Here is a 26,298-nt window from a genome sequence, read left to right on the forward strand (position 1 = left end):
TGAACCTAATATCTGAATAGCTATATTTACATGTTTATAGCCCTTCCTGTTTGAGAAAATATATTTATTAACTATTAAAGGCAGCTTATTTAAATATTACTAGTTCTATATATTAAAAACGAAAACAAATGTGAGCCCTGTATCCATTAGCTACATACACTATTATATGCCCTGAAGAAATAAATAATTACTTTGTAAAACCACTTGTGATATTATTTAGTACTACAGGTGCTATTAAGAGGTGTGGTATATCTTTTGAACTTGAAGAAGCCAGAAAACAGCTGAGGTTTATAACAGTTTGTGAGTTCACATTCTTTGCTCCCCAAAGAGAGAAAACATAGTATACTGTTGAAGTATAAAGACATTTGTGAACGTTCAATAGCTTAAAATAACTCTACATACATAAGTATACTATGAGATGATCTGTATATCTGTTAACCATAAAACTATACATGAAGCTTTCGTAACAATTAAAAGAAGACCAGATTTGTTATTTCAAATATTTTTAAACTTTCTAAGAACAATTTGTTAACAAAAGTATAGTTATTTACAGAAAATTAAAGTACTATATACACAGCTTATATACAACACATACCTTCTTCATAGTAAGAACTATAATCATACTGTAAAAAGAATTTCAAAGGGTACTCAGTAAATGAGAATCTCGATGAAAATGACTGGGGCCACATTATTTAAAGGAAAACAAAGATGAAACAGTTGTGAAGCCTTAAATTCTAGGGATTCAAGTAAGCTTTTTTACTAATTATTAAACTGATTTTCATCAGAAAAATCACTTTTTCTTATGTTTTCCCCCATCCACTTTTAAAGCTTTCAGTTCAGTTCAGTCACTAAGTCGTGTCCGACTCTTTGCGACCCCATGAATCACAGCACGCCAGGCCTCCCTATCCATCACCAACTCCCGGAGTTCACTCAGACTCACGTCCATCGAGTCAGTGATGCCATCCAGCCATCTCATCCTCTGTCGTCCCCTTCTCCTCCTGCCCCCAATCCCTCCCAGCATCAGAGTCTTTTCCAACGAGTCAACTCTTCGCATGAAGTGGCCAAAGTACTGGAGTTTCAGCTTTAGCATCATTCCTTCCAAAGAAATCCCAGGACTGATCTTTAGAATGGACCGGTTGGATCTCCTTGCAGTCCAAGGGACTCTCAAGAGTCTTCTCCAACACCACAGTTCAAAAGCAGCAATTCTTCGGCGCTCACCTTTCTTCACAGTTCAACTCTCACATCCATACATGACCACTGGAAAAACCATAGCCTTGACTAGATGGACCTTTGTTGGCAAAGTAATGTCTCTGCTTTTGAATATGCTATCTAGGTTGGTCATAACTTTCCTTCCAAGGAGTAAGCGTCTTTTGATTTCATGGCTGCAGTCACCATCTGCAGTGATTTTGGAGCCCAGAAAAATAAAGTCTGACACTGTTTCCACTGTTTCCCCATCTATTTCCCATGAAGTGATGGGACCGGATGCCATGATCTTCGTTTTCTGAATGTTGAGCTTTAAGCCAACTTTTTCACTCTCCTCTTTCACTTTCATCAAGAGGCTTTTTAGTTTCTCTTCACTTTCTGCCATAAGGGTAGTGTCATCTGCATATCTGAGGTTATTGATATTTCTCCCAGCAATCTTGATTCCAGCTTGTGCTTCTTTCAGCCCAGCGTTTCTCATGATGTACTCTGCATAGAAGTTAAATAAGCAGGGTGACAATATACAACCTTGATGTACTCCTTTTCCTATTTGGAACCAGTCTGTTGTTCCATGTCCAGTTCTAACTGTTGCTTCCTGACCTGCATACAGGTTTCTCAAGAGGCAGGTCAAGTGGTCTGCTATTCCCATCTCTTTCAAAATTTCCACAGTTTATTGTGGTCCACACAGTCAAAGGCTTTGGCATAGTCAATACAGCAGAAATAGATGTTTTTCTGGAACTCTCTTGCTTTTGCCATGATCCAGCGGATGTTGGCAATTTGATCTCTGGTTCCTTTGCCTTTTCTAAATCCAGCTTGAACATCTGGAAGTTCACAGTTCACGTACTGCTGAAGCCTGGCTTGGAGAACTTTGAGCATTACTTTACTAGCATGTGAGATAAGTGCAACTGTGCAGTAGTTTGAGCATTCTTTGGCATTGCCTTTCTTTGGGATTAGAATGAAAACTGACCTTTTCCAGTCCTGTGGCCACTGCTGAGTTTTCCAAATTTGCTGGCATATTGAGTGCAGCACTTTCACACCATCATCTTTCAGGATTTGAAATAGCTCAACTGGAATTCCATCACCTCCACTAGCTTTGTTCGTAGTGATGCTTTCTAAGGCCCACTTGACTTCACATTCCAGGATGCCTGGCTCTAAGTGAGTGATCACACCATTGTGATTATCTTGGTCATGAAGATCTTTTTTGTACAGTTCTTCTGTGTATTTTTGCCACCTCTTCTTAATATCTTCTGCTTCTGTTACAGACTATTATTTATGTCTATGATGGTAATATTTTGAAAGAAAACACTCTCCGGTATTGCTTTAATTATGTTTCCTGTCTTTCATCAAGACAAATACTGATACAAATAAAAACATAAGCATTAATCTCCCTACAAACTCTTTTCTTCGTACTAAGGTACATTCAGGCTTTTGGATGCTATCTGTAGGGGGGAACGTGGGCCACTATAAACTCTTGACTCATGAATAATCTTTAAAAAATTCTTAATTTTCAAGTTCGCAAAGCTCTCAAGTTCTAAATTAAGCAAAGGAACACAACTACTTCACTCTCTAATGCACACTCTTGGTATTTTAAATGATACCTAAAATAGTGATGTGACAACTACCACTGAAGAAACTCCACAGCAATGTCAATGGCTAAGTGTAACTACTATAAAATATTAAGGAATGACAAAAAAGACTAAGTAAATACTAATGACATGGAAGAAAACTATAGCCATTTGCTACTACATCCTCTCTAAACTATGAAATAATGCAGATTATTAGGCAAAAAAAAAAACCTGTAAGGAAATAACCTCAAAATGCTAACAATGGTTTTGTCATGGTAGTAGCATTATAGAATTTTGTCCTTGTTTCTCATTTCCTAAGCTGTATCTTTATATAGCTTCCTAATCTATATTCTATTTTATATAAAGACATCTATCTACATATTGCATAAATAAGTTATAGTAACATCAACACTTTGTCTATTGATCTTTCATTTCAATTATCATCTCTGTTAATGACATCCTAAATTATAATACATGAATTGTCATTGCAAGCTTTAACAGGCTAGTGTTATGATGGTAATACTGCAAAATATTACCTCCTGTACTTCCTAAATTATTTTTTTCCACTCCAAAATGGAACTCATTATTACCTTTTCTTAGCCTTACATCCCCTAATCAAACCTGCTTCCTTCTGTACTTATTCTTCTGGTTAATGGAATTACTAATTATTCAAGAAGTTTTCAACTTTTCTCTCTTCTCTATCCTCAACTGATAAAACACTCAAATATCTTTCCCCAGTTTGGCTTGTTTTTTCTTCTTTCAAACCATTACTAGAGATCCAAGTCTACCCCTTCCCTAGAGTGGCAGCCTTCCTACTCTTCAATCTACCCTCTTATAATACCACCATGTCATACTTAACTTTTGTTTCCTATTTAAAAACTTCCATTGACTTCTGTATGCCCATGGGAAAAGTAAACATATAATGCCCATCATGTCTAGTGGCCACTTTTGCTTAAACTCAGGCTACTTCCCTATGAAAACCCTATTCTATGCTATGATCCAGTACTCAGTTCATCAAACTTTTAAAATTAGGTTCCCACACAGAATTATATATGAAGACATCTTATTGGATAAATATTAATTATTTGGTAGCATGATAAAGGATTCACCATCAATTTAGCTTAAAGCTCTGGGAAATTTTGTTCACATCAATAGGTAGGCTGGAATTAAATCAACTTTATTTTAGCAAAGCAACATGATCCTTTGAACTCTTTCAAGTTACATGCCAGGATTCACATAGTGATCTACTGTAAAAAGATTATTTTTAATAGTCTAGCAACAGACATTTATTAAATCTTCCTTCAAACATGTTGAAAGCAAAGAAGTGGAAATCATCTAATGTGTTAGTCTGTCACTGGTCATTCACATCCAACATGGACAGCAATATTTCAAATTGCCTGTCATTTCCCAGAGATTTTTTAGTCAAAACCCTCCTGCCTGCCTCACCATCCACCCCTGACAAATCTATTACAGTAAGAACCAGGATGAGTAAGAAGAATGCTTTTCATTTGTAAACTAGGATACTAGGATAGGAGTAATTATGGAACTGGAAAATCAGACTGACATCTTAACACAAGAAAGACTATACATCAAAATGGAAGATGTGAAACAATTTTCTTAAAACTTGGGAAGCTGTCACATATTCACAAGGTATGTGTAATATCACTCTCAAAAATAAAGCTCTAGTAACACTAAACCCCTTATCTTTATCAGATAATGCCATGCTCTCTATCACCATCATACTTTTATAGATTCTATTTCCTCATTTGAAATATCCTTTTTCTCATCTGTGAACTCCTACTCATTTTTCAGACTTAACTTCATTATCCTCTTTGTGAAACCTTTCCAAAGTCCATCCACAAGCAGTTGATTAAAACTTCTCTATCCTTCCATAATCTCCTCATCCCTCTTTTTTTTTGGCTGCTCTGAGACTTCATTGCTGTGTGCAGGCTTTCTCTAGTTGCAGTGAGCAGGGGGCTACTCACTATTGTGGTGTACGGGCTTCTCATTGCAGTGGCTTCTCCTGTTGCAGAGCACAGGCTCCAGGCATGTGTGCTGCAGTAGTTACGGCTCACATGCTCCAAAGCACAGGCTCAGTAGTTGTGGCGCACATGCTCAGTTGCTCCACTGAATGTGGAATCTTCCCAGTTGTTCTTGTTGTTCAGTTGCTCAGTTGTGTCCGACTCTAAAGACTGAAGTCCGCCAGGCTCCTCCATCCATGGGATTTACCAGGCAAGAATACTAGAGTGAGCTGCCATTTCCTCCTGGACCAGAGATCAAACCCACATCTACTGCACTGGCAGGCAAATTCTTATCCACTGTACCACCAGGGAAGTCCCTCATCCCCATTTTTCATTCTGCACTCCAGCATTTATGTTGGACTGCAACATTCGATTGCCCATTACATTCTGAGATCCTTGAGGGCAGGTTCAGACAATATTTATTTTTTCATCAGCAGCATCTAGCCCTGCACCTGATGACAAAGCAGGCAGGCAGTAAACAATGACAGTTTGACAGTCACAATAAAGCCTGAATTACCATGTATCAGCCAGATTACCAACAAAGTACACATCTAAGATGTAATTACTCTATTTCCAATGAAATAATTCATAGAAGTATGATTTCACAATATCCATTAAGTTTTTATTGGATAGATATAAAAAGTCAATTGTACTCATAAAATTATCAAAAGACACTACACACTGGGATTTCCAATTTCCCTTCTATAAAAATCTTCATGTTAAATTCTCAGTATTTAGTACTAGGAAAGGTTAGAAAACTTTTTCTTTGTAGGAAAAAAAAACTAGTAATGCTTCTGATTTTAAGAAAGTGATCATTAAATAGCTTCCTTTTTTGTCCCAGCCATCAGACAATTCTAGCTTTGTGTTCACCTTCAGCAATTCCCTAGGGCTTTTATATCAATCCTTCCATTCTCTCCCTTGACTATAATCACCCAGGCTTTTTTCTTTTGAACTTTAGTAATTTTTAATTTGTATTTTTTTTAATTTCCTGAAAATATGTATTTATAACATCAAAATTCTTTTATGTTATCATTAAGTCTAGTGCCAAGCACAGACTTGCAAATAAGATATGTACTATATAGACAGAAATATATTTGATATATAAGAAAAATTTTGGACTCAAAGTATTATAATCTATTTCACATAGAGAAAACAACTAACCATTCTGGTTTTTAAACCACTTACATGTAAAGTGAAGTGTTTTTCCTATTAACATTTTATAGCATACCTGTGTAGGTTCAGGAGCCATACTCTTCCTTTGTTCTGTTGATTTTTCTATTGCTTCACTAAGAGATTTTGCATATTGTACCATAGCCTTCAACTGGGAATCCGTTAAAACCCATAATAAGTCATCCAATATTAGAACTAACTTTGTTGCAATGACATTGCAGTCCTTTAACTGTCAGGGAAAAATGATTCATAAAATTAAGCCAAGTAATAAAACTTAGAATGCACTTGTATTTTTAAAAGTTAAAATTTTTTCAATGATTTAAACAAACGCTTCCTTTTTCACCAAATATTTGTTGAATTCCTATAATATGGAAGAAATATTTCCTAGTATTGGAGAAACAGTGGTAAAAAAAAGACTGACAGGTTCCTTTACCTTAACAGGTACATGTTACATAGGTATAAGCATTTATATAATTTAATTCTGCATTTATAGCTAAAATCATGTAATTATCAACGTTAATGCAACCCCAACTGACCCCTGAACAATGCAGGAGTTAATGCATATAACTTATAGTTGGCCCTCTGTATCCAAGGTTCCTCCATATCCAGGGTTCCTCTGCATCCTCAGGTCCAGCCAACCTGGACCATGTAGTACTGCAGTATATACTATTGAAAAATATCCACATATAAGTGGACCCATATAGCTCAAAACTGTGTGGTTCAAGGCTTAACTGTAATCTAGTAGAAAAGGAGGCATTAAAATTAATTAAAAACTAAACTGCTATTTTAACCACATTTCACAATATTTGTATTAAGTGTCATACTCTGAAAAATTCTTTCAATTGAGCCATGTTTTTAAAAAAGTGATTACTTTCCCACATTAAATTTCATCAAAGTCTATGGTGGATTTTCAAATGCTGACATCCTTAGGCAGCTATCTTCCATATTTATCTAAGTATCCAGTCACATCTTAATAGCCTTCTAAAACTAGTGGTTTTGGTTACTAATGGTGAAGACTTTACTGTTTACCCACTCCTGAGGAATATTCAATAGGAGACATAAAATTATAAAATAGCTACTATTCAATAAATATTTTGTAACAGAAATCTATTCAATTTATCAAAAATAAAAATACTAATATTAAACCTAATGCTATCATCACAACAGATTTCTTCAAATATTGCTTGAAGCACTATATTTCCTATTATTTTGCACTGTTTTAATATGCCAATGTTTCACCTATAAATAATTTAAAATTTTTCATCAATTCCAATAGTTAGCTCATGAATCAAAAGGTAACTCTGTTGACTTACTCTTCTTTTAAGTGTGACTCTGATTTTTGATTGGTTGGTTATTAATCGAACAGGAGCAAACATAATTTCAAGATGTGAGCTTTGGGTAGCATCTGCCTCTATTCGAATCATCTGCCAATTTATTTCCTTAAAGGTCAAAACCTAAAGGGAAAACAAGAGATTAGCTTCACAAACACAAAATGGAGTAAGAAAAAATGTAGATTTATAAAAACAAAACAAAAAAGTTGTTACAAAAATGTATCTTGTGGGATTTCTCTGGTGGTCCAATTTTAAGAATCCACCTTCTAATTCAGGGCACATGGGTTCGATTCCTAGTCAGGCAACTAAGATCCCATGTGCCATGAAGCAACGCATGTTGCAGAGCAACTAAGCCCCTGAGCCAATTAGAGAGGCCTGTGGGCTGCAATGAGAGAAGACCCTGCGTGTCACAACTTGAGAAAAGCACTCATACTGCAGTGAAGACCAAGTGCAGCCAAAAAAGAAAATGTATCTCTTAACAAATTTTCACATGATATTCTAGATCTATTCATTATGCTTTAACTTTTAATTATACACTTTCAAATTCAGTAACACATCTCCATAATTATATTCATCATCTGTAAAGCTGCTGACACTTTTATTCTAAGTAATTTAATTTTAATATAAAACACAAAGAACATTTGAATTATGTAACCAAAAAGAATTTAACAAAACATATTTTAATTTTGTAAATTTAAAATTCAATTCTGAGTAGCTTAGAAGTTAAAATAGGACTCATTAACTCTATAAGTTGAAAGACTACAGTAAAAACATTAAAAATGTACATTTTATAGTTAAACAAAAATAATACAGAGAAAAGTATAGTTTACAGGAAAAAGTAAATCTAGTAGTATGTGAATATAAGCAACAATAAAAAGTAATTATTTTAAATGTACTTTAATATTAATCAATGTTAAAGCATGTTTAAACAAAAAAAGAAAAATAGAATCTTTACCTCTCCTCTCTGTGGATCTTGAATACGAGTAAATCTTAAATCTCCATGTTCCCAGTTTGCATTTACACTATAGATTCTTAGCTGGGAAAGTTCAAAGGAGGCATTAAAGGCTTTTGCTCCAATGCGAATGACAATAGAATTTACAGAAACAGTAATTCCTTCAACTACTTTTTCAGCAAAGCCGTATTCACTGGGAAAGCAAAGCAAAATACAATGCATTAAAGCCAAAAATAAATCATTAAAAGTGAAGAAGTTTTCTGTTAATATTCTCACACAAGTACACAAATTGCCATATTACTCATTTTTGTTTAACAAAACAAATTTTTGTTAAAACAATCTAGTCTGGTTACATGTAAGTTACAAAAAAAAAAAAAAATGCTATTTCAAAATGCTAAAGGTTTTAAAATTGGTCTCTCTAAATTATTATAATTGCCATCCAAAGTTGCCTGCTTTAAAAAGCATTAGTGCACAGAACTGGCATCAATAAAGTAAATAAGACGGCTAAATTCCTGACACAAAGAAAGCTGTAGAGGCCAACTGGAATATAATCTCGTAGTTTAGGGATAAGGCCAGAAAAAGTTCACATTATATAATTCAATTCAGTAAATATTTATGGAGCATCTACTATGTGAACAATGCAAGGACCTAAGAAAACCAAAACAGAGTTGTGGCATTACAGGGCTTGAAAGTTACTTGGGGAGGAAAAAAAAAACATATATCTAGTAACTGAAACATGAGGGAGTTTGTCTTTAGGTGCTTTTTTAAAAGGAATCATTGGTACACTCGGTAGAGGAAGAAACTGTTTATAATTAATGAGAAATATATCCAGAAAAGATGAACTTTTCTCAAGGAGAGATAAGAAGGAAGGAAAATCTTAAAAGAGGGAAAAGCATGAGCAAAGACACAGAGAAACAATAAAAGTCATGTTTCAAGAGTAAGTATACATGTATATATATTTGCTGCTGCTAAGTCATGTCAGTAGTGTCCGACTCTGTGCGACTCCATAGATGGCAACCCACCAGGCTCCCCCGTCCCTGGGATTCTCCAGGCAAGAACACTGGAGTGGGTCGCCATTTCCTTCTCCAATGCATGAAAGTGAAAAGTGAAAGTGAAGTCACTCAGTCGTGTCCGATTCTCAGCAACCCCATGGACTACAGCCTACCAGGCTCCTCCATCCATGGGATTTTCCAGGCAAGAGTACTAGAGTGGGGTGCCATTGCCTTCTCCGGTATATATATTTAAGTATACATGTATGGCTGAGTCCCTCTGCTGTCCACCTGAAACTATCATAACATTGTTAATCAGCTGTTGCTGCTGCTGCTAAGTCGCTTCAGTCGTGTCCGACTCTATGCGACCCCATAGACGGCAGCCCACCAGGCTCCCCCGTCCCTGGGATTCTCCAGGCAAGAACACTGGAGTGGGTTGCCATTTCCTTCTCCAATGCAGGAAAGTGAAAAGTGAAAGTGAAGTCGCTCAATCGTGTTGGACTCTTAGCGACCCCATGGACTGCAGCCCTCCAGGCTCCTCCGTCCATGGGATTTTCCAGGCAAGAGTACTGGAGTGGGGTGCCACTGCCTTCTCCAAATCGGCTGTACTCCAATACAAAAAAAAAAAAGTTTTTAAAAATGGTAAGTACAGCAAGACTTAAATACAGACTAGACTATCAATACATTTTTGCAGGGGGGTGGTGAAAGTTTTTGCAAAATTGGCATCTTACTTCAATCATGACCATTATTCCAAAATCTGTATCAGATTTCTTGCTGAAACTTCAGACTATAAAATTCAAATGTCCATCAGATAGCTCTACTTGGCTGCTTCTCACATATTTCAAAGCCAACATCCATAAAGTGAGGTCATCATTTTTACTGATCATGTACATTGTTCCTCTATACCTGCTATGCTTCTTGACTTACTATCCTAATGAATAAATAAAATTACTTATCTTTCCTAAAATTCAGATGACTTATCTTTTAAATCAGGATATACTTTGTAGCTTACATTTGGACTGTATGAAATAATGCATATGAAGCAAGAAGACCATCCCTGGACTCATGATACTTTAAAAGGTGTAAATATTATTTATAGTATTATAAATAGTAGTATTATGGTATTATTAATACTATTGGAAGTCTATGAGCCTCAGTTTCCTCACTTGTAAAATGAAAATAATAGCTATTTCAAAAGGTTGCTGTGGTCTTTAAGCAACATGTTATTTGGGAAGAGCTATTATGACCCTAAGAACAAATACTGGTCACTTACAAATACTTCTGGAGTTGGAAGAATATTTTTATAGTATATATCTGAGAATACCCTTTGGAACATTCAAACCCATCTATCTACTCTAATCTATGCACATTAAAAAGTTTTACAATTGTATTGGAGGATTTACCATCAGAAGGGTAAAGGCTGAATCAGTGACTAAAGTCTGCATCTTTCTGATTATATCATCCAATATAAACTAAATTTCAGTTTACAAAAATCTCTTCTGAGTTTGGTTAATCTCCACATAGACATCTATCTCCATGTGAAGTGAAAAATCAAATCCCTGAACCTACAAAGTTTACTACCAGTCTATGGGAGCACTGTTGGCTTACAGGTCCTACAAAGAAGGAAGGGCCAGCCTATTCATTGTTAATTTCCCTCTATTTTAATCTCTTAGCTAAAAACAAAATCAAATGGATCTGTTTTTTCCTAAATTGCATGACTATAAAAAATTGAAGAGATATATTCATATTCTTGACAACCATTCTAGACCTAATGAATCATTAATTTCAAAAAAGGAGCCTAAAAAACCCTACAGATTTTTATAAGCACCCTAAATGACTTACAATTTGGCAAGTGTGGAAAACAAAGAAATAGATTAACACACAAAGCCAAAATTATAAAGCTTGTTGGTACTATAAAAACATGAATCAGGAAATATACTGTCAACTGCTTAGCATACAATAATACCTAATTTGTGCCACACCTAATTAAAATAAATCATTTGTTTATAACAACTTTTCTGATGTACTTTTGCCCTTTTAATAGTCTTATAAACATCTCAGTTTTTTCTCCAATATTTCTGACTAGGCAATATTAAGATCAACTGCTCCTACCTGGGCTTCCCTGGTGGCTCAGCTGGTAAGCAATTCGCCTGCAATGTCAGAGACCTGGGCCCAATCCCTGGGTTGGGAAGATCCCCTGGAGAAGGGAATGGCTACCCACACCAGTATTCGGGCCTGGAGTTTTCCATGGACTATATAGTCCATGGGGTTGCAAAGAGTCAGACACAACTGAGCAACTTTCACTTTCACCTTTTTCTCCAATATTTCTGACTAGCCAATTTTAAGATCAACTGCTTCAACCTACTTTACCTAACCTGAAATCATAATCTAAACTCTAAATCTCAAATTACTGGAAAATACATAAACTACAAAAATGTTAATGTGAAAGGTCTTTTCCCCATCACTATTACCTATAGTCCAAATATAAACTGTGTATCTGATAAATCTGGCTTTCAGTAAACTCTCAGCAGTGGATGGATCACCATTCGATTCCCATGTGAAAAATCACTGATCAGACTGTAGGTATTCTCACAGAATGCATTAATATAAAGATGGTTCAACCTTGGTAAAAGAGAAGGAAAATGTGAGGGAGAGTATGTGTGTGTACCTGTATGTGCACATTCAGTCTCAAGAAGAGTTTATCACTGGTTCTACACAGCACCTAGAATACTGAAAATGTCCAGGGCTGCCATGTTGTACAACTTGAGGAGGCACTAATCACATTAAAATCTATGTAAACTTTTTACATGAATACCTGTACCACCCAAAAATAGTGCAGAAAATCTGTTTTGAAGAAATTATATATAAAACAAAATTCAAATTTACTGAATGCAAAGATAAATAGGCAAATTTTTAAGTACCTATTCTTTAAGAACCACTCTAACTTCTCAAGATGGCTTTGTGAAATGCTCTCCTTTACTCTGTGAAATGCTCTCCTTTACAGGCTTCTACTTCATTAGCATCTGGTTTTTATCTATCAAAATTCAATCTGTATAAAGTGTGAGTATTCTATATTTAATGAATTTTAGAGTAACCCAAAAGGTCTATACTTTTTTAAGGCATCAACTTAACTCTTAAGAGTCATAAAAGGTCCGCTGATGCACAGAACAAATGTTATGCAGAGAAAGTGTTCAGAGACCAAATAGGAGACTATCTGATTTATAGAATGCCTAAGCTCTTCTTCCATTTTCTGCTGCTGTTCTGCCTTTGACTGATCATTATATCAAGGAAAGCAAGATGAATGAAAGAGGCTAAAAATCAATTCTGCTACTTTTGCAAAATGTTTACTAAAACTATAAAATGTTTGATGGGAGAAGTGACTGAAATAGAGACTGAGGCTAGGAAATTTTATTTTATGTCCTATTACTGCAGATAACAGAGCTGACTATAGAATCCCTTTGCCAATCATACATATTAATGGATAGCTTACCTTTGTCCTGAAGCAGTTGCAATTGGTGATGGGCCATTTGGGTTTCGTGGTTCTTCACATGTACTCATTTCCATTATTACTTTATCCAAGGACTAATAAAAATACATTTAAAATATAAACATTAGATATTCTATGTATAAGGATATTATTTAAGACTACTTTCTCATTCATTTCTTTAGGAGCAAAGAAAATAAAGCAGAGTCATTTTAAATGTCTCTCTAAAGGTCTAAAAAGAGAAAATGCTCAGTCCTTTCTCAAGGCACTTATTACCTTCTGGAAAAGCTTATTACAGGAGTACAGGAGAAAAAAACTGTAAGTAGTAGCCATATCAGAGAAGGCGATGGCACCCCACTCCAGTACTCTTGCCTGGAAAATCCCATGGATGGAGGAGCCTGGTGGGCTGCAGTCCTTGGGGTCGCTAAGAGTCAGACACGACTGAGCGACTTCACTTTCACTTTTCACTTTCATGCACTGGAGAAGGACATGGCAACCCACTCCAGTGTTCTTGCCTGGAGAATCCCAGGGACGGGGGAGCCTGGTGGGCTGCATTCTATGGGGTCGAACAGTCGGACATGACTGAAGCGACTCAGCAGCAGCAGCAGCAGTAGCCATATACTCCTGAGACCATCAGGTTTCACAGAAGCATAATTGCTAACCTCAGAATGTACATTACTAATTGATAGATTATTTATTTGTAAATAGGACTAAACAACCTCTAAAAGCTTCTCCCAACCTAAAACCTGGAGATTTAAAACATGTAACTATAAAAAATATGAAATATATAAAAATATGAAAAAATAAACACTCTCATAATGAAAAAATTCCTCAGGCTAAGTTTTTCTTGAAGAAAGATCAAATATCCTTAGTAGTCATCACTAACACATCTCCAGTCATCTCTTCATTCTCTATTTAATATCGACCTTGTCTGAAACTGCCTTGTGTTGTTTACTTGTTCACTGTCAGTCTCCTTATAAAAATATATGTTCCCTCAGGGCAGAGGGGAAGCATTCAGTAAGTTTTGGTGGAATGAATGAATCAGTAAATGACCAAATAATCAACTTTCCTTAAACAGTAAAGTACATTAAAGAATATATTATATATTAGATCAGTAAAAGCAGAAACAGAAAATCTGGATCAAACTTTATTAAAAGAAGAAGCCCACAGTATGTCAATAAAGAGTTAAAAGATACAATAAAATATACTAACTTAAAATATAATATTCTAGACCTGAAGAACTTTAAAGACCCTCTCATTTTAAAGTTTAAATTTCCCATTTAAAGACTGAGAAAACTAAATACTATCAAAATAGAATGAATGCTCACAAAGCCATAAGATTATGTTGCTAAGAAACAAAATATTAACAGAGTAATTACACACAAATATAAATGCTTATTTCTGAGGCAATTCAGAACTTACCAAACAGATGGGATGTGTTTTCAATTTTGTCCATGGTATCTATAAAAGAAAATTTTTCTTTAAAATGAATCATCAAAAAAGTAATTTAAAACAGTAATCAACACAGATGTTTCCTTAACATTGTGATAGACATACCAAATTATATCAGATGACTTAAATTGAACAATTCATTTATATTCTTGAAATCAGCTACACCTATTTTATTTTTAAAAAAATTATTATCCTTATTTTCTTGGTCATCTTTTTAAACAAAAATTTCAGGTTCTACTAACATTAATATTATCTAAAAAATAATATGGTTTTTTCTCAAGTTCTGAAAACACATTTTGATTTTATACTTTGAGAATTCCCAGCAAAGCTTAATCAGTGTTTTGCTCATTTAATAATCTTTTAAATTCTAGAATTCCAGCCAATTTCCTTGTAGATATTCAAGACAAACATAAAAGTGAGACCATTAATGTTAAATGGAAGTAATATCAAATAAATAATGTTCAAATAAATTCTATATTAAGGGTAATACTTTTTGAAGACATTTGGGTTTATGGAAAATAGAACAAAAATTAAAGGTGATCATCAAAGGATACAGCAAACTTTCCACGATCTTTTCTGTATCGCCCAATTTTAATTTTCGCATGCAGTATTTTTACTGAGTAGGCTCTCAAACTAAGCCTAATCTTTAAGACAAAGAAGTGATATGATATGATTAGAGTCAAAGGTAATAAAAAAGCTTAAGTTTTAATAAGCAGGAATAATATTTTAAAAAATACTTTAAAATTATCAAAATAAGTAACAAATGGGGAAAAGAGACAAAATTTCAAATAAAAGTATAATATCCAGAATAAGATAACTTATCAGTCCTTATGCCTTCATTTGAAGTAGACTCTACTTACTACAAATTTAAGCTGTCCCATTTGACAACAAATCCTATGAAGAAAACTTTAAGTATGTACCAAATTTTAAAAATTATTTTAATAAACTATCAATATTGCTTAAATATGAATATTAAATTTTCAATAAAATTAATAAATTAGTAAATAATACACAAAAGAAAATATTTAAACAACAGGGATGAAATAAATAAAATGAAAACAGAAAATGCCTTGCACAGATATCAAAGTCTCACCCTAATTGATGCTTTATTACAAAAAACTTTGTTGATGGCAAGCCATGTTGGCAAATCCAACATGTTCTGGAGCACCTCTTCATCCAACTCCAAATTCTTTAGTTCACCTTCTCCTTTAAGGGTACTAAGATTTATCTTGTCAGGAGATAAATTTTTGGTAAATCTGAAAGAGAATATATTGACATTTATTTTAGTGTTAGTTACTGTACCGCTGAGTCATTCTTGCATATATACAGAGCATTATGAACGTAACAGTGGATTTCGCTGGTGTCCAGTGATTAAGAATCCATCTGCCAATGAAGGGGGTGTGGGTTCAATCACTGATCCAGGAAGATTTCACATGATGCAGGGCAACTAAGCCCGTGCGCCACAACTACTGGGCCCTCACTCTAGAGCCTGTGTGGTGCAGCTACTAAAGCCTGCACACCCAAGCTTGAGCTCTGCAACAAGAGAAGAAGCTGGTACACTGCAATGAAGAGTAGATCCTGCTCACCGCAACCAAAGAAAGCCTGTGAACAATAACAAAGACCCAGCACAGACAAAAATAAGAAAATAGAAAAAAGAATGTAATAGCAGCATGGGCTTCCCTGGTGGTTCAGCTGTAAAGAATCTGCCTGTGGTGCTGGAGACCTGGGTTCAATCAATGCATTGGGAAGATTCCCAGGAGAAGGAAATGGCAACCGAGTCCAGTGTTCTTGCCTGGGAAATCCCATGGACAAAGAAGCCTGGCAGGCTATAGTCCCTGGGGTCACTGAGGTTGCTCGGGTCACAAGGGTAGGACACGACTTAGTGACTAAACCACCATTGTATATTTAAATATCTTAGAACCAGATACATTCAAGCTCTAGTTCTTATTATCTTTCAAACTTATGAATAATTAGTATCTACTATTTTTCATGTATTATGCAAGGATTCGAGCCAGCCTCTACTACATTTTACTTTGCTCTAGATAATATCACAGAAGTGAATATTCTTATTTTACTAACCAATCCACAAGTGAGGTAAGGAAACACTGTCGTTGTTAAGTCACTAAGTCAAGTCCAACTCTTTGTAACCCCATGGACTGCAGCACACCAGGCTTCCCTGTCCTTCACTATCTCCCAGAGTTTGCTCAAACTCATGTCCATTGAGTCAGTGATGCCATCCAACCAACTCATGCTCTGTCACCCCCTTCTCCTCTTGCCCTCAGTCTTTCCCAGCATCAGGGTCTTTTCCAATAATTCAGCTCTTCGCATCAGGTGGCCAAAGTATCAGAGCTTCAGCTTCAGAATCAGTCTTTTCCATGAATATTCAGGGTTGCTTTCCTTTAGGACTGACTGGTTTAAACTCCTTGCTGTCCAAGGGACTCTCAAGAGTCTTCTCCAGCACCACAGTTCAAAAGCATCAATTCTTCGGCACTCAGCCTTCTAAATTCAACTCTCACATCCATACATGACTACTGGAAAAACCATAGCTTTGACTATATTCACTTTTGTCAGCAAAGTGATGTCTCCATTTTTTAATACACTGTCTGTTTGTCATTTCTTTTCTTTCAAGGAGCAAGTATCTTTCAATTTCAAGGCCACAGTCACCATCCACAGTGATTCTGGAACCCAAGAAAATAACTGTCACTGTTTCCTCTTTTTCCCCATCCATTTTCCATGAAGTGATGGGACTGGAAGCCATGGCCTTTGTTTTCTGAATGTTGAGTTTTAAGCCAGCTTTTTCCCTCATCTCTTTCATCCTCATCAAGAGGCTCTTTAGCTTCTCTGCTTTCTGCCATTAAAGTGGTATCATCTGCATATCTCAGATTATTGATATTTCTCCTGGCAATCTTGAATCTAGCTTATGAGTCATCTAGTCCAGCATTTTGCATGATATACTCTGTGTAAGTTAAATAAGCAGGGTGAAAATATACAGCCTTGACCTACTCCTTTCCCAATTCTGAACCAGTCTGTTGTTCCATGTCTAACTATTGCTTCTTGTTCTGCATATAGGCTTCTCATGGACATGTAAGGTCGTCTGATATTACCATCTCTTTAAGAATTTTCCACAGTTTGTTGTAATCCACATGGTCAAAGGCTTCTGCTCAGTAGAGCAGAAGTAGAAAACTGACCTTTTCCAGTCCTGTGGCCACTGCTGTGTTTTCCAAATTTGCTGGCATATTGAGTGCAGCACTTTAACAGCATCATCTTTTAGGATTTGAAATAGCTCAGCTGGAATTCCATCACAAAGGAAATGAGATATAACTCTTTAGAAGTAGAAGCAGCAGCAGATGCCACCACTGCCATTCATCATGCCAAGTATTTAATGAAAGTGCCAAAAGTCACATTAAAGATTTGACCCTGAATTCTAATTAAAGAACGCAGATTCTCTATAATGATTTAAAAAGGAAAGTTCTTAAACTTAAAAGAAGAGACTTAAAATAATAACAGAACAAAGCCAAGATTTTCCAAGGGTTTAATGGTACCAGACTCTTCTCCTTGAGTGTATACATTACTGATTCTCATGATAACCCATTAGAGTCAATACTACTTTTATTCCCACTTTTTACAAGATTAAATATAATGAGAAACCAACTTGTTTGCCCAATGTCACAACCAATAAAGATGATATTAGTAATAACAATAAATTACACATGCACTTTAAAGTACTTTCATATATATTAATTCTCAACATAACCCTAAAAGGTTAAAAAACTGCTAACTTTACCCAGCTTTACTTTTTCAAAAGTGAAACTACTGACAAAGTTAACTACTAGCTAACAAAAAAGTTATTAGCCAGCCTTCTACCTTTTTTTGATATTAAATATTAAAGCAACAAAATGTACTGGGTTATTTACATGCCCCACACACCAATAAGAATCAATACACACATTTTTCTGCATTGACTCAAACCAGAATTTCTTGAGTCAGATCTTATCTGGATTCATATCTTACAAGATGTCAACACATTGACTTTGTCAATATAAAGTTCATATTTAACTCAGAGTTGATCAATAATGCCAAGTCGTTTCAAACTTACCACGAATCACATTTGATTTGAAAATACAGTTTCCTGATAGGCTGCCATTTCTAAGCACATAGGAATGACCTATCATTGCCTCAAGGCAGAATATTAGCGCTTGAAAGGAGCAAATTCATAAGTATTGGGTTGGCCAAAGGAAAAAATCTGAACGAACTTTTTGGCCAACTCAATACTTACTGAATCCTCAATAGTATCCTCACTATTCAGACACATACACTGGCAAGCAGTATACTCAAGGTTCCTGCCTTTGTGAAGTGCTCAGTTTAGTTGGTGAGAGAGATCAAATAGCATGACTAAGAGTGAATACAGCAGGGGTTCTTAATCCAGAGGTTCTTTGAAATAGGGACTTTTGAGCTGATATCTAAAGGATGAGTAGTAGAAGTTAACTAGGCAAGAAAAAGAAGGGGACAGAAAAGTGTTTTCCAAGTAGAGGGAATAAAACATACAAAGGTTCTGAGGCAGGAGACAGTATAAAGTAGAACAGAAAAGAGATCAGCATCTGGAATGTAGCAAGAAGACCAGAGAAAGAGAAGATAACTTTTGATGGACAAAGAGAGGGCTGATTACACATTCATCATTCAATAAAATTTAACCAATATCTACAAAGTTAAATATATAATAAGTCAGAGTCTGATAACTATGGAGGAAAAAACAAAGCAAAAATAACATAGGAGGTGCAAGCAAAGGATCTTTTCATTTTTAAAAGAGTGGACAGGAAAAGCCTCATTAAAAAGATAACATATGGGCAAAGAGCTGAAGAAAGCCAAGGAGCTAGCTATGCAAATATCTAGAGGAAGAATACTCTAGGCAGAGTTAAAGCTAAGGACAAAAACTTGAGGCAAGAACACACAGGTCTGAGGAATAGCAAAAAAGGCCAAGGTGGCTGGAGGAAATGAACAACGGCAAAATGAAGAGAGATAAAGTTAGAGAAATAACAGGGGCCAGATCATGTGGGGCCTTTTAAGCCACTCTCAGGACTCTGGTTTTTACTGTGAGTAAAAATGAGAATGACTGGAGATGGTTTTGACTAGAATAGGATAAGAGAACAATTTTTTTAAGGATCACTCTATTGAGAAGAGATGAAAGAAGTACATGGACAGAAGCAGTGAGCCCAGACAGGAGACTATTACAATGATACAGGTAACAGAAGATGTTGCCTTGGATCAAGTTGGAAGAGTAGGAAGTGGTAAGAAGGGAACAATTCAAGACATACTCTGAAGTTAAAGCAATAGGATTTAATAATACATACCGAAGGCAAGGATGGCTCCAAGGTTTTTGGTCTGAGGAAAGAGAAGGACAGAGCCACCAATTATTGGGTTAAAGAGAGAGAGGGAGAAGTAAGTTTGGGATAAAGGATCAGAATTTAGGCTTAGAATAGTTTAAGAAATGCTTATCAGATATCCAAGAGAAGATACCAATTAAGTAGCTAGATATTCAAATCTTATTCAGTAGCTACAGATACAAATTTAATAATCACCAGTGTTATATAAGTACATCTACAAGATAGAGACAAAAAAATGAAATGGCTCAAAGACTGTGGTCAAAGACCACTAAGAGGCCAAGGAGCCAACAAAGGCGATTAAGAAGGAAGGGCCAGTGAGGTAGGAGAGAAATCAGTTTTGTTTTTTCAGGTGGGAGAAAATTCAGCAGGCTTGTATGTGGACAATGATGCAGAAAAAAGAAAACTACTGATGGGCAGACAACCGACATAACAAAACCCTTGATTAGAAGACAGCAGACAGAGTACACAAGAAGACAAGCTGGCTTTGAATAGTTTTGATTTTTGAAAAGCATGTTAATATTCTGCATATGTAAAAAACAAAATAAGAAAGAATGTGAAGAGGAAAACAACTAAAACTGAAAGTAACTTGAAAAAAATGAACCTAATTGTATTAAAAAAAAAATACTGTAATCATACTGAATGGGAAGATGGGAAGAAAGGACAAATGGACAGATGAACAAAAACTAATCTGAGTAACTCATAAATACCAACATCTGACTATATATCTTTAGTGCTGGGCAGGGAGGAGTCATTAGTGGAGAAATCAGACAACATCTTAACTGGCTATGGTACAGGAATGTTCGTCTCAATGATATTTACAAAAGGAAAAAAGCACCTAAATATCCATAATAATCCCTTTAATTGCGATATATTATACCTACACATATATCAAATAGTGTGTGTGTGTGTGTGTGTGCGCGCGCGCGCGCACACACGCATGCACGCAGCTCTGCCATGTCCAACTCTTTGCAATCCCATGGACAATACAGCCCACCTTGGTCTTCTGTCTGTGGAATTTTCCAGGCAAAAAAACTGTAATGGGTTGCCATTTCCTACTCCAGGGTTCCTTCCCGACCAAGGAATCAAACCCATGTATCTTGTGTCTCTTTCACTGGCAGGCAAATTCTTTACCACTAGCACCATCTGGGAAGATGGTATCAAGTAATATATGTTGCCAATTACATAAAGAAGTAGTTACACTATACTGCCTGATGAAAATTCAAGGTTCAAAATTATATATGTGATTTCAATTATATAAAAAAATGCACTATAAAATCTCAAATCAGTAGTACCTATGATTGATGAGATTTTAGATTTCTTCATCTTTATACTTTTCTGTATGGTTTAGTATTTTATAAGGAGTATATATAACTTTGATAAAGACAAAACCTCAACAGAAACCCAAAAAGACAAGCCAAGCAAAAGTGGTAGATGGAATGATTAAAACATGTTATTCACAAGAAATCCTATTTTCAATTTAGTTCATACCAAAGGGACAACACCTGCAAAGAGCACAGACCTTAAAGTCAGACAAACAGATGTGAACTCTAGTTAAGCTACCTGCTGTGGTATCTCTCTGCCTCAAATTGCTCATCTGTAAAGTGGAGAAAATAATACCAACCTCAAAAGATTTTAGTGAGGATTAAAGATAATATATAAACTATTAGGTACAAAACAGACATCCAATTAAGAGTCTTTCTCCTGCCCTGCTTTTCACTGAGGTTAAATTACAAAGGCACTGAAGTTCTCTGGTGGTCCAGTGGTTAAGAATCTGCCAATGCAGGGGACACAGGTTTGATTCCTTGTCTGGGAAGATTCCACATGCTGTGGGGCAACTAAGCCCATGTGCCACAACTACTGAGCTCTAGAGCCCATGCTCTGCAACAAGAGAAGTCAGTCCAGTGAGAAACCTGAGCACTGCAACTAGAGAGTAGCCCCTACTCACTGCAACTAGAGAAGGCCCGGGCACAGCAAGGGAGATCATGCACAGCCATAAATTAATTCATTTTAAAAATTTGTTTAAATAAAAAAACTTATGAAGACACTGATTATAGCTTTTTAACTGGAGCAATAACAAAGGTTCAAGCTTAGGAACTTCCTGATGATTCAGTGGTTAGGGTTATGCACCTTCAGCACCGAGGACACAAGAATTTGATCCCTAGCCAGGGAACTACCATCCCACAAGCCAACAGGGCCAAAAAATAAAGTTCAAGTTTATCCAAATAGTACATGTTAATATTGCTCATCTATTAAAATATTTTAAAGAGGAAGCTGAAGATATAATGCTGTCACATCCACAGCTATGAGAAAGTTGGTTTCTTATACTGGGTAGGCCACGGACACATCAAATTATTTCCCTGCTATTATTCATATGTAAGGCTTTAATTTACATATGTTTCAGTTTTAAACAAATGTTTCCCAGTCATTTATTAATATAATTATGTTCCTTCCAAAAACAGAGACAGGAGAATGGTTCCTCAGTCACATTTCTTATAACTTAATTGATAGAGGAAAATACACTGTAAGTGTATGCTAGGCAAACAAAGGAACAAAAACCCACAAAATAACATCGAGGCATGGGAGAACTATGCTTCTGCTATGCTTTGTCCAAGTGTTGATATAAGCTCTTTGGACTAAATTGCCATGTGAAGTCTCCAGATAATTGTATTTTTCTACTAAACATTATAATTGAGCAGGGTTATAATACCAGAGCCTGATCCTAAAGAGAATCGATTGTTATCAAAATAAACCTCTTTAGTTCACTACAGACTCATTTAAAGCTCTAAAAGGTATATAAACATTTTAAACCAAACGTTTTAAAAAATGGTAAAACTCTAAGTCAATGAATTAAATTTCTGAATAATTAATTATTTGGTAGAGATGAGGGAGAGGTGGGAGATTAGAAACACGAAATCTATATAAAACCAAAGTAGATATGTTAAAGACTTAAAGTGAGGGTAAAAAAGAAAACTGATTGACCTGAAAATGTCAAAATCAAAACAAATGCAGAAAAGAACGTCAAAACATAATAAAGATAAAACTGGCACAATTCTTACTGATTTTATTTTTAAAATTAGGAACACACCAGAATGTCCCATTACTATGCATATTATGCCATGTAAAGAGATTTATTTTAAAATAAGCAGGTGTTATTTTAACATTGGTATTATATGAAATAAAATTTAAAGGTGAATGTATATATTTTACTGGTTAATTTTATATTTCTAACAATGTACCAATTTTAAAGTTAATACCTGCAAGCTAACGTCTATTTCATCCAAAATCTTCTTTAATTACATATATTACATGAAAATAAACTTACTAGTTTTTTCATTATTAACAACAAAATAGCTAAGTAAAGGAATAAAATTTCCAGGCAAATGGAAAGGATAGGTTTGATTTATATTATACATTTTATAATCAATACATAATAAGAGTCTAAATTATGTATAAAGCACTGTGCAAGGTAAATATTTAGGACAAAACAGAGGTATAAATTTTATATCTAATGTTATTGTAAATTTTAGTCATGATTTATTTGAAATTTCATCAGATCCATTTCATAGCTATTCCTAAAAAAAAGATTATAAATTATTTTATTTGCTAAAGCAATCTGAAACAGATTTATGAAATGAATTATCTCTAGGTTAACTATACTATTTGGGGGTAGAATTATAAAATTTTAGTGTTAAAAACAATCTTAGAACATAGTTTATAAAGCCTTTTCTGAACTACTTACCTTCTTCCACAATTATCTCTTCACATTCAGTTAACAAATCCTTGGACATTCTTTTAAAACTTCATCAGCTAATACACATTTCTTGAATTATTCACCTTGTCCTGAAAGTTTTTATGGTTCCTATTATAGTATATGTTATTAGAGATTCACATCAATGCCTACTATTTTTCTAAACTTAGGAAGTGGCTATGCTACTTGATAATATTTTTCTCAAATAACAGCTATAATTAGAAATAATCATTTTAATTCTGGTATTCCATGCATGAAAAACTAGATTTTACAGGTAATTTAACAATGCATGTTGAATTGTATAATTTAAACGTTTAAAGCAGGCACAATCTTAAGTTCTTGGATAGGCTTCAAGGGGGTTTTTGAACACCACAATAGCCAAGAACCATTGCTTTAAAGCAAGAGGATTCATTTTAACCATCCAGAAAATAAATTACTTCAATACCATTGTGTTTGATTTAATTAACTTATTTTTAAATTAATTTATTAATAATAAATACCTCCTAGGGTGCCTGCCCAGTTACCAGTGATTCCATCTTCTCAAAGACTATAAACATAGGGGAAACGTACAGATATAAGACATGTTAACATACATCCTTGGTTATAGCTGATTTGATCTAGAGACTGACAAGGCATTTAGATTCTTTAATCAGATTTCTTCCTTCAGAAATTTAAAACTAAAACACTGCATTAGAACCAAGCTGACAAATAATAAAGATGATGACTGAGAAACACAAATCCAACATTTAAAACTTAAAAGAAACCAAAGATTCTTCCCCCATCATTATTCCATTCTCTCCAATTGGGCCCAGCTAAAATCCTGAAACAAACTAGTAACTGAAATCACTAACTAGTATCTCAAGACTGTGTGTCCCTACAAAAATTACATTCTCACTGTATATGAAAAGATATTATAAGAACCAAAATCTTTATGTAAGCAATTCTAACAATAGCTTCTGCCTGACTTTACTAAAAATAATATTTCTAGAAGAGTACCTTAAGACCATATGTAAAGTTATACAAGACAGCATGCTATTGGAGCATGCTCCCAAAATCTGATAGTCTGCCAAGTCCTTTGGCTAAGATCATTAAGTTGTTAATCGTCACCTAATTACATCCTTTCACAGACCATGGGCTTCATCAGGCAGCCATAAAGATTTCTCCAATTGGGATTTCCATGGTGGTCCAATAGCTAAGACTCCACACTCCCAATGCAGGGGGCCTGGGTTCAATTCCTGGTTGGAAAACTAGTTCCCACATGATGCAACTAAAGATACTGCATGTTGCAACAGAGGTCAAAGATCATGTGTGCTGCAACTAAGACCTGGCACAGGCAAATAAATAAATATAAATATTTTTAAAAAATTTATCTAATCAAAACTAAGAAATAAATGAGGCTTTTCTAAAGAAATCCCTATTTCGTTTCTGCCTTATGTGCACGCCAAGTCACTTCAGTCTTGTCCAACTCTTTGCAACCCTCTGGACTGTAACCCACACCAGGCTCCTCCATCCATGGGATTCTCCATCAAGAATATTGGAGTGTGTTACCATGCCCTCCTCCAGGGGATCTTCCAAACCCAGGGATCAAACCCATGTTTCTTATGTCTCCTGCACTGGCAGGCAGGTTCTTTAGCACCAGTGCCACCTACCTTACCCAATACCATTTCCTCACCCCAGTTGTACCTCCTTTAATCAGGCACCCTCCTCTTAAGGCTAGTTGCCTTCTTGCCCCACTTTGTGCCTCATCATCTTCAGGCTCAAAAAGTGAATTCATCGTTTTCAAATTTTTGGATATGAACTACAGTACATACATATGAAACAAATTATTTCTCAAAGTAAAGTTTAATATAGCCTGAAATTTTCCATTCTATTTCCTTCTTTTAAAATGGTCATCAACAACACTGACTGCACAAGGCAAACTAAGACCCACAGTTTAACAAACAATATGTAAGAAGTATATACATCATGACCAAGTATTCATTCCAGTAACGAAGGCTGGTTTAACGTTCAAAATCAATTAATATAATTCACCATACGAAAAATAAAATCACATGATCTCAGTAGAGGCATAAAAAGGCATTTGACAAAGTTAACACCATGAGTGCACATATAACTCTCAATAAACTAGAAACTGAAGAGAACTTCCCCAAAACTACAAAGAACTTGTACAAAAACCCTAGAGTTACAATCACACTTTATGATGAGATACTAAAATGCTTTTCCCCTAAGACAGAGAAAAGACAAGGAGGTCTGCTCTCAATACTTTTATTCAACTCTGTATTAAAGGTTCTAGCTGACATAGGAAGGCAAAAAAAATAATAATAAATAATTTTAAAATAATAAAAATAAAAGTCATTCAGTTTAGAAATAAAATAAAACTATTTTTTCCCAGATGACATTATCATCTATGTAGAAAATCCTACAAATATTAGGACAAAAACAAACCCAAACTACCAGAGCTAATAAATGAGTTTACCAAGGTTACAAGATAATAAGACTAACATAAAATAAAATGAATTGAAGACACAAGAAAGACTCCCAGTGGCCAAAGCTGGAAAAATCTGGACAACAAAATACAATTTATTGGATTATAACTCAAAGTATAAAGTAAATATACGTGAGTCCACATAGATAAAAATGCATGACTGAATAAGTAAATAACTGGAAGAAAATAGATAAACCTCCTGCACAGAAAAATTTTAAATAGCTTATAAGATATTCCAACTTAAGGGAAGTGGAGCAGAACTCCTCACTCATTTTGTGTTAGCTGCATATAGTACTTCCTTCCTTCCTTCCAAAACATATGGTATGAAAGTGAGGAATAGGGTAATTTTATAGTGGATAACCTGACAAACACTGTATCAATCAGGTGATCAATGCAACATCACCAATAAGAGATCTAAAAACATACAGACTGAAGGTGAAGAGAATGAAAGATATTCTATACATGGAAATCAAAAGAAAGCCAGAGTAGTAATAAGTATATCAGAAAAAGTACACTTTAA

General features: G+C 35.2%; 1 protein-coding gene across 5 annotated transcripts in view; it reads right to left on the reverse strand.

The window, feature by feature from the left end:
* BLTP3B (bridge-like lipid transfer protein family member 3B) overlaps positions 1–26,298 on the reverse strand; it is a 93,729-nt gene that overhangs the window by 44,331 nt on the left and 23,100 nt on the right. For 4 of the 5 annotated variants that reach the window (XM_005206614.5, XM_005206615.5, NM_001192527.2 and 1 more), the window contains 6 exons: positions 15,258–15,420; positions 14,135–14,173; positions 12,719–12,810; positions 8,243–8,432; positions 7,270–7,410; positions 6,015–6,185 (listed from right to left, as the gene is read on the reverse strand). In XM_005206614.5, the coding sequence (XP_005206671.1) occupies positions 6,015–6,185; positions 7,270–7,410; positions 8,243–8,432; positions 12,719–12,810; positions 14,135–14,173; positions 15,258–15,420 (796 nt within the window). Of the gene's footprint in view, positions 1–6,014; positions 6,186–7,269; positions 7,411–8,242; positions 8,433–12,718; positions 12,811–14,134; positions 14,174–15,257; positions 15,421–23,284; positions 24,348–26,298 lie in introns of those variants that run through there. The other variant, XM_059886449.1, reaches the window with a different exon arrangement.

The sequence above is a fragment of the Bos taurus genome, chromosome 5 (assembly GCF_002263795.3).
Source record: "Bos taurus isolate L1 Dominette 01449 registration number 42190680 breed Hereford chromosome 5, ARS-UCD2.0, whole genome shotgun sequence".
NCBI classification, from domain to species: domain Eukaryota; kingdom Metazoa; phylum Chordata; class Mammalia; order Artiodactyla; family Bovidae; genus Bos; species Bos taurus.